The sequence below is a fragment of the Rhineura floridana genome, chromosome 22 (genome assembly GCF_030035675.1).
Source record: "Rhineura floridana isolate rRhiFlo1 chromosome 22, rRhiFlo1.hap2, whole genome shotgun sequence".
Taxonomy (NCBI): Eukaryota; Metazoa; Chordata; class Lepidosauria; order Squamata; family Rhineuridae; genus Rhineura; species Rhineura floridana.
Window position 1 is genome coordinate 14,435,293 of NC_084501.1, and position 13,803 is coordinate 14,449,095.

Genomic DNA, 13,803 nt, shown 5'->3' on the forward strand with positions numbered 1-13,803 from the left:
AAAATGGGCAAAATTTTTTGGTTATAACATACAAATGGATCAATGGGAAAATATGTGGAAAAAAGGATTGAAATTTACACTATGTTACAATCTTAAAGAAAATTTTTATAAAATGATGTATCGTTGGTACATGACTCCAGAAAAGTTGTCAAAAATGTATAGCAATGTTCCTAATGTTTGTTGGAAATGTAAACACCAAGAAGGATCATTTTATCATATGTGGTGGTTGTGTAAACAGGCGAAATCATTTTGGGCACAGATAGGTAGGATGATGCAAAAAATTCTAAAGATAAATATTCAATTAAAGCCAGAATTTTTTTTATTGGGTTTTATGGATAAACAAATAGAAAAGAAATATGGAAGAATAATATTATATATGATTACGGCAGCAAGATTATTATATGCACAAAAGTGGAAAATGGAATCAACACCAACAATGGAAGAATGGTTATTGAAATTAATGGACTTAGTAGAGATGGATAAATTGACATGCTTACTTAGAGAAAAATCGACAGATACATTTCTTAAGGAATGGAAGCCTCTCTTAGACTTTTTGCTGAAAGATCAAAATGAAATGATGATAATGGGATTTGACGATTAATTAAGATAGCCTATGGAGAAAAGTGATCTTGTATGTATTAAGGGACAGGTTTGATATATATTATATACTTATAACTGATCTGCGACAAATCGGAAGTCAAGATTTTTATTGTACTATTATGTTTTTGTTTTTGACTTTGTTTTGTTTTGTTTTCTGAAACTTTGAATAAAAATTATTAAAAAAAAAAACAAGCTCCTGATATATATATGCAATAAAAACAATGTGAGGATTTAAAATTACAGATGGTGTTTACAATTATTACAGAATATGATACCTTAATTGCCTGCATGATGGGATACATACAGTGAGATACAAATAAATACAAATTGGAAATGGGTTTTTTTCATTGCACACAGTCAAGAACCTCCTGAAGGTCCACAGGTTAAAAGCCCTGCAATGAAGGCTCAGCTTTATGTTGATGTCAAATGAGCCTCACCTCCTCAGGAGGATGACCAGCAATGCTCTTGTGTTATGTTATATTATGTCACGTTACGTTACATTATGTTATGTTAGCATTTATTTCTAGGTCGCCTTTCAGCCAAAAAGGCCCCCAAGGCGGCTCATACACAAATTGAAAAACATAAATACAAATCAAAACAACACAATCTACAAGAATTCAAAAATTATAACATTTCTAAAAAGCAACAACAACTAACAACAAAAAGCAGTCATCATCTTGGTAAAGGACAATCCCCAGAAAAACGTCGCTAAGAGCAGGGGGCAAGGCAGCAATACATCTCAGTCTGCAGCTCCTCGTGATAAAAGCCAAGCAGAGGGGTGGAGCAAGGCAGGTGGAAAAGCTTGCCCCTTGATGGTCCCAGCACAGTCTCACCCTTGTGGATGACCGGCTTGGGATATAAGGGTTCAGGTGGTCCCTAAACTTTGTAGATTTCCATTAGATTTCACTTTTCATTTTAATGAATGGGATTGTGGAACAAAAAAAAAAACCCCACTCAGAATTCCTCTCCAAATCTATTTGAAGTCCCTGCTTCAGGGAAACATTGGGGCTCTGCAGAACTCCCTTGATAAATGTTTTCTATTTTTATGAAGGCTAAAAAAGTACTCATCTTTAGTTCCTCAGGTGTTGTGCCTGAGAAGAACACAGGACATTATCTTGACATTTCCAAATATGTGACATTTCTGCAGCAAAGCTCATTCAGTCCTGGTGGCAAAGTTGAAGTTGTTTTATTTTAAAAGTTAGTTTTTAAAAAGTGAGTGAAAGAAACAAGCTAGGTTAGGCTTCCCTTTGTCAAAGGGCTGTAGCTCAGGAGTAGAACATGTGCTTTGCTTGCAGAAGGTCCCAGGTTCAGCCTTTGGCGTCTCTAGGTAGCGCTAGGAGAGGCCCCTACCTGATATCCTGGAGAGCCACTGCCAGTCAGTGCAGATAGCACTGAGCTAGATGGATTAATGGCCTGGCTCAGCATAAGGAATCTTCCTAAGATCATTTGGACTTTAACATCAAGGACATTTTTGGGAAAGACTGAGCCAATTGAAAGATGGAACTCTCCGGACAATCCCCCAGATAGACCTTGGTGGGATCAAGCTCCATCCTTTAGATTCATTTGAAAGGGGGGAGTGGTGATAAAGCCGCTTGTTGGGAACTTTTAAATTTGTTGTGGGTTTGAAGGAGTTAATGGAATGCCTGGGAGTATGAGTGATGTAAGACTGCCAGGTGGGAGGGGGCGTGTGAGTGAGAGTTCTAAGGGAGGTTTGAATAAAAAGACAGTTGGTTTTGACAGGATTGAATCCCGTAGTTTAACTGTGTGTTAGACAAGACATAGCTCAGTGGCAGAACATCTGCCTAGCTTGCAGAAAGTCCCAACTTCAATCATTCACATCTCCGGGTAGGGCTAGGAGAGACCTCTGTCTGAAATCCTGGAGAGCTGCAGTCAGTACGAGTAGACATTTCTGAGCTACATGGGCCAATGTTCTGATTCAGTAGAAGGCAACTTCCTCTGTTCCCATGTTGTTGGGCTCCATCTCCCATCAGTTCCAGCAAGCATGACCAATGGTCAGAGATGATGGGAATTACTGAAATGTGCTCTATGTGGGCCAGACCTTGGCCTGGTTCGGAAGTGGCAGCTGGTGAAGGATATGGTGGCCAGATTGTTGAAGGGGTCACATGGCCAACCACAGATGACACCAATATTAAAACATCTGCATTGGTTGCCCATCTGCTACCAAGGCAGGTTCAAGGCCCTTGAATTCATTTACAAAGCCCTGAACAATTTAGGTCAGGGGTACCTGAGGGGCCACCAGAACCCTTATATTCCAGCTTGATCACCAAGATCATCTGCAGGAGCACTGATGGCTGCCTATGGTGTTGGTAATTCTCATTTAATAACCTGGCCAAATTCAGAGTTATAGTTTTGGTGTACAAAGCCCTATACAGCTTGGGACCAGGATACCTGAAAGACTGTCTTATCCCTTATATACCCAGTCGATCACTCTGTTCTGCAGGTGAGGGCCTCCTGCAGACACCATCTCATAAGAACATAGGAAGTGGACCTTTAGTGTTGAGGCACCTACCCTTCAGAATTCCCTCCCCTTAAATATTAAACAGGCTCCTTCTCTGTTGTCTTTTCAGCACCTACTGAAGACCTTCCTCTTTCAACAAGCCTCTTAACTGGGGACCTTAACCAAGTCTGTGTCTGTGCTGGAATTGCCTTTTAAGATGTTTTTAAAAACGTTTTGAGAGCCAGTGTGGTGTAGTGGTTAAGGTGCTGGACTAGGACCTGGGAGACCAGGGTTCGAATCCCCACACAGCCATGAAGCTCACTGGGTTGACCTTGGGCCAGTCACTGCTTCTCAGCCTCAGAGGGAGGCAATGGTAAACCCCCTCTGAATACCGCTTACCATGAAAACCTTATTCACAGGGTCGCCCATAATTCGAAATCGACTTGAACACAGTCCATTTCCATTTCAAAGAAGTTTTGTTTTAATATGTATTTTGTTTTAAAGATGTTTGAAAGTGTTTTAGCTTTTTTGTTTGCTGCCCTGGGCTCTTTCAGGGAGGAAATGTGTGATATAAATCTAATAAATAAATGAACAGAAGAAACTCAGCCTTTCCTGTTATCTGCCCAGTCCTGTGGAATGCTCTGCCAATAGACACACAGCAGGCACATTTTCTTCTTTTAGAGGCCTGCTGAAAATGTTTTTATGGCACCAGGTTTATGAAGGCAATTTAGAAGATGCCACTCCCCAATAGATAGTGAATAATTTCTGAAAATTTCTAAAATTGCATGCATCCGTAGGGACCTAGACTCTGATGTTATGACAGATGAATCCATTGAAGTGTCCAGAACACGGTCTTGTCTTTCATTATTGGATGAGTTTCAGTTGGTGCAGCTTGAGGAAGTGGACAAGGTGCTTGGAATGGTGCGGGCGACCACGTCTGCTCTAGATCCTTGTCCATCTTGGCTGGTCAAGGCTAGCAGGACTAGTACCACCGGCTGGGCCAAGGAAGTGATAAATGCCTCCTTGAGTGAGGGAGTAGTCCCTAGTAGCCTCAAGGAGGCAGTAGTGAGACCTCTTTTGAAGAAACCTTCCTTAGACCCAGATAACTTGAACAATTATAGACCGGTGGCAAATATCCCCTTTTGGGGCAAGGTTCTGGAGCGGGTGGTTGCCAATCAGCTCCAGGTGCTCTTGGATGAGACCGATTATCTGGATCCGTTTCAATCCGGTTTTAGGCCTGGTTTTGGCACTGAAACAGCCTTGGTCGCCCTGTACGATGACCTCTGTAGGGAGAGGGACAGAGGGAGTGTGACTCTGTTGATTCTCCTTGATCTCTCAGTGGCGTTTGATACCATCGACCATGGTATCCTTCTGGGGAGACTCGTGGAGTTGGGAGTTGGAGGCACTGCTTGGCAGTGGTTCCGCTCCTACTTGGCGGATCGTCGCCAGAAGGTAGTACTTGGGGAACATTGCTCGACACCTTGGACTCTCCATTGTGGAGTCCCTCAGGGGTCGATTTTGTCCCCCATGCTTTTTAACATCTACATGCAGCCTCTGGGTGCCGTCATCAGGAGTTTTGGAGTGTGTTGCCACCAGTACGCTGATGACACGCAGCTCTATTTCTCCTTTTCATCTTCTACAGGTGAGTCTGTGGATGTGCTGAATCATTGCCTGACCGCGATAATGGACTGGATGAGAGCTAATAAACTGAGACTCAATCCAGACAAGACTGAGACACTGTTGGTGACTGCCTTCCCTGCCCACATGGTGGATGTTCACCCTGTTCTAGATGGGGTTACACTCCCCTTGAAGGAACAGGTTCGTAGTCTGGGAGTTCTTTTCGATCCTTCCTTGTCTCTTGAGGCGCAAGTGGCCTCGGTGGCAAGGAATGCGTTCTACCACCTTCGATTGGTAGCCCAGCTACGCCCCTATCTGGACAGGGATGACCTCGCCTCAGTTGTTCATGCTCTGGTAACTTCTAGGCTGGATTACTGTAATGCGCTCTAAGTAGGGCTGCCCTTGAAGACAGTTTGGAAGCTTCAGCTAGTGCAAAACGCAGCAGCCAGACTGCTGACGAGGACCAGCCGGTCAGCGCATATAACACCTGTTCTGGCCCATTTGCACTGGCTACCTATTTGTTTCCGAGCCAGATTCAAGGTGCTGGTTTTGACCTATAAAGCCTTACATGGCTTGGGACCGCAATATCTTGTGGAACGCCTCTCCCGCTATGAACCTACCCGGTCACTTCGCTCAGCATCTAAGGCCCTCCTCTGGGTACCAACCCATCGAGAAGCCCGCAGGACAGTTACTCGATATAGGGCCTTTTCTGTAGTGGCCCCCGAACTGTGGAACAGCCTCCCCGAAGAAGTACGCCTGGCGCCTACGCTTCTGTCTTTTCGGCGCCAGGTTAAGACCTGGCTATGCTCCCAGGCATTTTAAGCGTTTATGTTATAATTTTATATTTTTATTTTTTATTTTTTATTTTGTTGCTGCTTGTGTTTATTGTTTGTTGTCTGATTTTATTGTTGATATTTTGTATTTTAACCTTTTTGTACACTGCCCAGAGAGCCACTCGCTATGGGCGGTCTATAAATGAAACAAACAAATAAATAAATAAATGTGAATATTTTATAGATAAATACACAAATTGCCCTCCAATTGCACCTGGGCAGGGCACACACAGGTTGCCCACCTTTGCAGTTCTCTATTCTCCAGAGTTAGCTCTCTATGGGTACTGAATTTTAAAACAATGGTATGAAATGAGAACAGAAAACAAATCTTTTTATGCACCAGAACAGAGTTTATTAAGAGCAAACAGATTGAGAACTCAAAGACATCATGAAGAGGAATGAACAGCATTGGATCGAATCTACGACTAGCATTGGGGAGCAAACATAATAGCAACCCTCGCAGGGAAAATTGACAACAATGTGTCATGTCTCCCTGCTGAAACAGAGTGATTGTGAAAGCTAGCGAAAGGGATCATTCAGAAGTGACAGGGTCAAAGAACATTCAAGCAGGGACTGAGCGCCAAAGATGATGCGCAGGTGCTGAAACTGCAGAGCCTCAGTTAGAAATGTGAATGCTCAGCGCTTTGGGTACCCAGTCCCCATCAGCTTAGCCATGAATCCATACCATCATTTTCGATTCTCGATGTGATCGTGTACCAGGAGAGATGTTTCTTGGTGGTTTAGCAAGGGCGACGACAAGGAGAGGAGGACTTGAATCAAATTAGGACATAGCAAGGCTGGCCGCTGCTCACTGGAGCATAGGAAGACTGGCCACTGCTTGCAGGAGGGGAGGAAGACTGGCCACTGCTCATTGCATCAATGGCCCCATAAGGAATGACATAGCATGGAAGAGAGGAAGATTGGCCACTGCTTGCAGGAAAGGAGGAAGATTGGCCGCTGCTCACTGGAAGGATAGCCACACATGGAGTGGAAGAGGATGACTGAGAGGAAGACTGGCCACTGCTCACTGCATCGATGGGCCCATAAGGAATGACATAGCATGGAAGAGAGGAAGATTGGCCACTGCTTGCAGGAAAGGAGGAAGATTGGCTGCTGCTCACTGGAAGGATAGCCACACATGGGGTGGAAGAGGATGACTGAGAGGAAGACTGGCCACTGCTCACTGCATCGATGGGCCCATAAGGAATGACATAGCATGGAGGAGAGGAAGATTGGCCACTGCTTGCAGGAAAGGAGGAAGATTGGCTGCTGCTCACTGGAAGGATAGCCACACATGGAGTGGAAGAGGATGACTGAGAGGAAGACTGGCCACTGCTCACTGCATCGATGGGCCCATAAGGAATGACATAGCATGGAGGAGAGGAAGATTGGCCACTGCTTGCAGGAAAGGAGGAAGATTGGCTGCTGCTCACTGGAAGGATAGCCACACATGGAGTGGAAGAGGATGACTGAGAGGAAGACTGGCCACTGCTCACTGCATCGATGGGCCCATAAGGAATGACATAGCATGGAGGAGAGGAAGATTGGCCACTGCTTGCAGGAAAGGAGGAAGATTGGCTGCTGCTGGCAGGAAGGATGGCCACATATGGAATGCCACAGGCTGGTTGAGAGGAAGACTGGCCACTGCTCATCAGAAGAGAGGAAGACTGGCCACTGCTAGGCTGGAGACACAGGTATGCAACATGTCCACTTGAAGAGGTTTGGCCACTAGAGTGCTGGGAACTGCTCCCTGCATAGGTCAGCTCACATTGAATGGCACAAGACGGGTGGCTGGAGGGCTGTCTACCGCTTATTTGTCCAGATGGGATGGAGCTATATGGTACACAGCAGAATGCCATTGTGGAGAGGATGGAGGTTGGCCTGAAACAAAAACATGCAGAATAAGAATGGATACATCAGTGCATGTGAACCAAACTTTCTTTTATGCATGCATATCTAACATGAAAGCCTTTTTGGATCAGACCTCAAAGGCCCACGTAGCCCAGAATCGTGTCACATTGGCTAACCAGATGGCTCTTCTTAGAAGCTGCAAGCAAGACTTGTGTGCAAAAGTATCTCTCCCCACTTGTGATGCCAGCAGGTGGTATTCAGAGGCCTGTTACTGCCTCCAGCAGTGAAGGCAGAACATAGCTGCTGTGCCTAGTAGCCAGGGAGAGCCTTATCCTTTGTGAATTTGTGTGATCCTTTTCCAAAGCCACGCATGTTGGTGGATGTCGCAACAGCTTGTGTGGTCAATTCCACAGGTTAGCTATCTGCTGTGTGGTGAAGGACTTCTCCCCCACCCCACATATCATGAATCTTCCAACATTCAGCTTTGTTGGATGAACCTCTTGGGGTCTAGTATCAGGAGAGAGGGAGGAGAACCTCTCTACAGGAATGGAAGTATCTTATCAATTTCACTTCTCTTGCCTTCTGGTTTTGCCAATCTTAAATTCATTTCTCTAGGTTTCTTTAGCAATTTCTCCATCTTAAGCTCCGGCTGTATATACATGTAAATAAAAACCATATATCCTATCAGACACCACAATCTCAGCTGACCTTCATTCCAAGGAATCCAAACCTTGAGTTAAGCGCAGGAACCCCTGGAAATCTCTTACTGCTCAGAGACTGGAGTGTGAACAAAAATATTGAAACTAGATAGTGAAATAAATAAATGTACAGTTGACTTAAAACTTTGGTCTCTGGGCCTAGAGCAGGATGATGAAGTAGAAAGATATATGTATGAATACAACTCCTTTCTGTCCGATTTAAATCCATTAGACATCCATTTGACTGTGTACCAAGGATGGGGGGGGAGGAGGAGGAGGAGGAGGAGGAGGAGGAAGAAGAAGGAGAAGAAGAAGAAGAAGAAAGATATATGGATGAATAAAACTACTTTCCAATTAAAATCCAAGCATTAGACTTCCATTGGTCTGTTGACCTGCTGATGTTATTTCAAATCAAATCGTTATTGTTATGGTCAATGACCAGCATCAAAAAGAGACATAAAACTCTCATAAGAAATTATCCTAATTTACAGAAGAATAAATGCAATACAATCAGGTCAGAAAATACAAGATAAAATTGTTAAAACATATTATAAGACTAGGTTGTTAAGACATAAGAGAAAGGATGTTGCCTTCTGGTCCGTCTAGCTCAGTATTGTCCTACTGACTGCCAGCAACTCTGCAAGGTTTCAAGCAAGGAATCTCTCCCAGCCCTCCTGGAGCTGCTGCAAGGAATCGAACCTGGGATCTTCTGCATGCAAAGCAAATGCTCTACTACTGAGCTACAGGTCTCCCCTTAATCACTTAGGTCATTTTCAGAAAAGAAAAATAATAATTGTGGGGAAAAAACACATTGTGTTGTATCCAGTGCTAGACCCACTGAAGTTAATGGAGAGGAATAACTGACGTGCATTCATGTCAGTCCAGATGGCTACAGCCTATTCCATTTCAGGAACCGAGATATATATATTCCTGAAATGGGCTTTAGCCAGCTATATTCTGTATATATTACAAAACAGCATTTCATATTGATTAAGTCAGGGATAGGGAACCTGTGCCTCTTGAGATGGGTTGGACGCCATCTCCAATGACCTATGTCCAGGTCAGGGTTGATGAGAGCTGAAGTCCAAGAAGAACATCTGTAGGGCCAGAGATTCTCCACCTTAAACCCCCCACTTTTAATACTTCTGAGATATATTCATCAAGGGGTGTAGACAACCAAGTCCTATTTAGAGTAGACCCATAGAAAACAATGGCCATGATGGACTTGTCCATTGATTTCAATTGGTTGCAGCCAACTCAGTCACAATCATAGTAGACCAATTGAAAAGAATGAATCTAAGTTAGTTATGTCCATTAACTTTAATGGGTTTATTCTTAAGTAGGACTAGCATTGGATACAACCCAATAGGCCTATTCTCAGTAGCACCTAGCTGGATGCAACCCCAAAGCCCTCTTCTTTGACAGCAGCAAGGACGTTCATCTACAAAACTAGCTGTCCTATTGCCAACTTGGACCCAAGAACTTCATTGGTCCATGAAGCTGTTAGTGATGACCATTGGCAGGGGGGAGAAAAAGAAAGTTAATTTTGAGAAGTGTAAGAACAAGCACTAGATTTCAATTGTTTTACACACCCCACTTCATACTACACTAGATGCAACTGAAAGTTGAGTTAGATCCAACTTACCGCCTATAGGTGATGGAGAGAAGTCAAGAAGAGGCAAAAGAAGCTGTTGGAAGTGTCTAGCTAAGCTGAGAGCTTTTATACATATTCACTAGAAGCCTGAAGGCAACCTTGGCCACCGAGGCTACCATTTACTGTACATCAAATATGTCCAATCACAGGCCTGCTCTGCTTTTTTGATCATCCTTCCAAATCCTATTTATTTAGGTGTGCTTATTCCACCCTTTCATTGAAGAAGATTGCAAATCAAAGTCAGACATAGGAGTTCTTTTTTTCTGGAAGCAGACCATTAATTTAAAAGGTGGATCAGAAGGGTTATTTTCTTCAGGATGATTTGGGCACCAGCTGCACAGTACAATTGCTATGACCTCTCTTCAGGTCACTGGGGCTTCATTTGGAAGGGGGTCTTTCATGCAACAGGTTGCATCCAACAGAGTTCTCCTTAGAGCAGAGAAGGAAGAAGCTACTAGTTTTGGTTCTCTCCGTTTCTCATTTCCAGTCTTATTTATTTATTTATTATTTATTTTATTGTACTTGTATACCGCCCTATACCCGAAGCTCTCTGGGCGGTTCACAGTAACTAAAAACATTAAAACCAATACAATTTAAAACAGATCTTATAAAGACAATTTAAAACACAATTTAAAAAATTAAACAGTATAAAACACATGCTAAAATGCCTGGGAGAAGAGGAAAGTCTTAACCTGGCGCCGAAAAGATAACAGTGTTGGCACCAGGTACACCTCATCAGGGAGATCATTCCATAATTTGGGGGCCACCACTAAGAAGGCCCTCTCCCTTGTTGCCATTCTCCGAGCTTCCCTTGGAGTAGGCACCCGGAGGAGGGCCTTTGATCTTGAACGTAGTGTACGGGTGGGTTTGTATCGGGAGAGGCGTTCCATCAGGTATTGTAGTCCCAAGCCATGTAAGGCTTTATAGGTCAAAGCCAGCACCTTGAATTGAGCTCTGAAACATACAGGCAGCCAATACAAGTGGGCCAGAATCGGTTTTATATGTTCGGACCGTCTGGTCCCTGTTACCAATCTGGCTGCTGCATTTTGCACAAGCTGCAGTTTCCGAACCGTCTTCAAAGGCAGCCCCACGTAGAGTGCATTGCAGTAATCTAATTTGGAGGTTACCAGAGCATGGACAACTGAAGCCAGGTTATCCCTGTCCAGATAGGGACGTAGTTGGGCCACCAACCAAAGGTGGTAGAAGGCACTCCGTGCCACCGAGGCTACCTGAGCCTCAAGTGACAGAGATGATTCTAGGAGAATCCCCAAGCTACGAACCTGCTCTTTGAGGGGGAGTGCAACCCCATCCAGGACAGGTTGGACATCCACCATCCGGTCAGAAGAACCACCTACTAGCAGCATCTCAGTCTTGTCTGGATTGAGCCTCAGTTTATTAGCCCTCATCCAGTCCATTGTCGCAGCCAGGCACTGGTTCTGCACATTGACAGCCTCACCTGAAGAGGATGAAAAGGAGAAATAGAGCTGCGTGTCATCAGCATACTGATGGCAACGCACTCCAAAGCTCAGGATGACCGCACCCAATGGTTTCATGTAGATGTTGAACAGCATGGGGGACAGAACTGACCCCTGTGGAACCCCATACTGGAGAGTCCAGGTTGCCGAAGAATGTTCCCCAAGCACCACCTTCTGGAGGTGACCTGCCAAGTAGGAGCAGAACCACTGCAATGCAGTCCCTCCCACTCCCAACTCAGCCAGTCTCCCCAGAAGGATACCATGGTTGATGGTATCGAAAGCCGCTGAGAGATCAAGGAGAATCAGCAGAGTCACACTCCCCCTGTCTCTCTCCCGACAAAGGTCATCATACAGGGCGACCAAGGCTGTTTCTGTGCCAAAGCCAGGCCTGAAACCCGACTGAAATGGATCCAGATAATCAGTCTCATCCAAGAGTGTCTGGAGCTGGCCCACAACCACTCATTCCAGGACCTTGCCCAGGAATGAAACATTTGCTACCGGCCTATAGTTATTAAGATTTTCTAGGTCCAGGGAAGGTCTCTTCAGGAGTGGTCTCACTACTGCCTCTTCCAGGCAGCCAGGAACCACCCCCTCTCGCAGAGAGGCATTAATCACCTCCCTGGCCCAGCCGGCTGTTCCATCCCTGCTAGCTTTTATTAGCCAAGAAAGGCAAGGATCCAGCACAAAAGTGGTTGCACGAACCTTAAACTCAGATCTCCACATTTCTATGGCAATCTGGGCCACATGAACGTTCCTCAGCATTTTTGTGCAAATTTCTCCTAACACAGTTTTTAAAATGCAGTTTTGGCTAACGCGCACATTTCTGCAAGCTCTCTCTCCTAATATTACACATTCTTGTACGTTGTTTTCACTCACATGTTCATTCTTATGCACACTTTCCACTAACATACACATTATTTGTAAACCTTGGAGAACTGCATCACAAAATTTGCATAAATGTGTGTTTTGGGAGATGCCTGCGTTTCACTTCTCATATTATTTTGGAAAGTGTGAATTTGCTACATTTGGCTTCATATGCGAATTTAATCAAATTTCTCCTTCACACCTAACTCAGGGTAGTCCTTTTGTAATTATTGTCCTTAATTTAGCCATGTCCATTAATTTTAATGGATCTACTCCGAGTAGGGCTAACACTGGATATAAAGCCCAGCTGTTAGGTGCTGTCTTTCTTCTGTGGGGTATGAACCTCTTTCCTACCTGTCAAATCCAAGCAAATATATTTCACTGAATTGTCATGGTGTTGTGCAGAAGTTATTGGTGTCCCAACAAATCCATCAAGGGTGGACGGCACCTATTAGGAGTGCCAGAGCAGTGGGGTTTCTGGACTGAGTGTGTGGTGGGCTAGATGATCCTTGAGACTCTTTCCAAACATAGGTAAGGGCTCTAGCTCAGTGGTAGAGCATCTGCCTTGCATGCAAAAGGTCCCAGGTCCAATCTGTGATGGTATTTCCAGGCAGGAATGAGAAATGTTCCTGCCTGAAGCCTACCAGTCAAAATAAACAATTTTAAGTTAGGGTGACCAATGGTCTGACTCAGTAAAGGTTGTACACAATGTACACAATGTTTGTCATCCCCAGAGAAAACTCATAAAATCAATGGGCATGACTAACTGTTGTCTGCTAATTTCAGTAGGTTTACTCTTAGTAGAACTGACAGCACAATCAAAACTTGTACTGGTAGGAAGGGGAGGGAATAATTTTAAGAAATGAAAAAAATATAAAAACAGATCTACTGGGATGAGCAAGGTTGGATTTGGTGGATATTGACCTTTCCTGAACCTTTTCCCGCAGAAGTCCCTCATCCTGTGTGATCTGGAGAGACGACAAATGGTTGTAAACCAGAGAGCTTTGGCTATGGGAGGTATACAAATGCAATAAATAAATAAAATAAATAAATGAGTCCCTTGACCTAGCTCACCCAGGCACTACTGGCTCAGATTACAGAACAGAAACCAGCAGAGTTCAGTCTCCAAAAAGGGGTGATTCTGGGGGCATAGCAGGGGCAAGATGCATCAGGAAGAGTCTTACACTGATTGCAAGCCCTGGTCAGCTCACTTATGTGACCTAGGCCCCAATCTTTAAATGCAGACTCCCCAGGCAGCAGCTCCCCCCAGAGACTCCTGAACAGAGTTTTGCATCGGGGTAACTTAGTCAGCATAAGTTATGCTGGCTTCCTATCGTTAGGACTGATCTGTTAGTTAGATGCAGCTCAATGATTCTAAGTTCCTCAGCCTGCTATATGGGGGAAAGCAGTTTTGCCCCATGCCTTGGGAATGATGTGTGCGTGCATGGCGAACACATCTATACTATCGGTCTAAACTGAGAAAAGGGCTTGGAAGAATATATCCCCAGGGCAGCGCCACCTGTCCACTCACCCATTTTGAAGCAGCTGTAGTTTCTCCCTATTTATCAGGTGGTCCCTGATTGGCTTTATTAATCAGCTGATCCCTGATTGGGTTTCTTTTGCAGCTGGTTCCTGATTGGCTTAAGGGATAGAAATGTTTTTTTCTTCGTTTACTCTGCAATGCTGGAAGGAGAGGTTTGTGTTCGGGCAGAGAGTTTTCCACCAACTCAGTAGGTTACAACATGTCATGGTG

The 13,803-nt window shown here is 44.4% G+C and overlaps 1 protein-coding gene across 1 annotated transcript; it reads right to left on the reverse strand.

The window, feature by feature from the left end:
* Window positions 1-5,837: 5,837 nt before the first annotated feature.
* On the reverse strand, window positions 5,838-9,751 carry LOC133374738 (uncharacterized). The gene is made up of 2 exons (XM_061605937.1): window positions 9,703-9,751; window positions 5,838-7,389 (listed from the first exon to the last, which is right to left on the reverse strand). Exon 2 carries the CDS (start codon window positions 7,365-7,367, stop codon window positions 6,285-6,287), a length of 1,083 nt encoding a protein of 360 aa, XP_061461921.1. The 5' UTR covers window positions 7,368-7,389; window positions 9,703-9,751; the 3' UTR covers window positions 5,838-6,284.
* Between the last annotated feature and the right edge of the window lie 4,052 nt (window positions 9,752-13,803).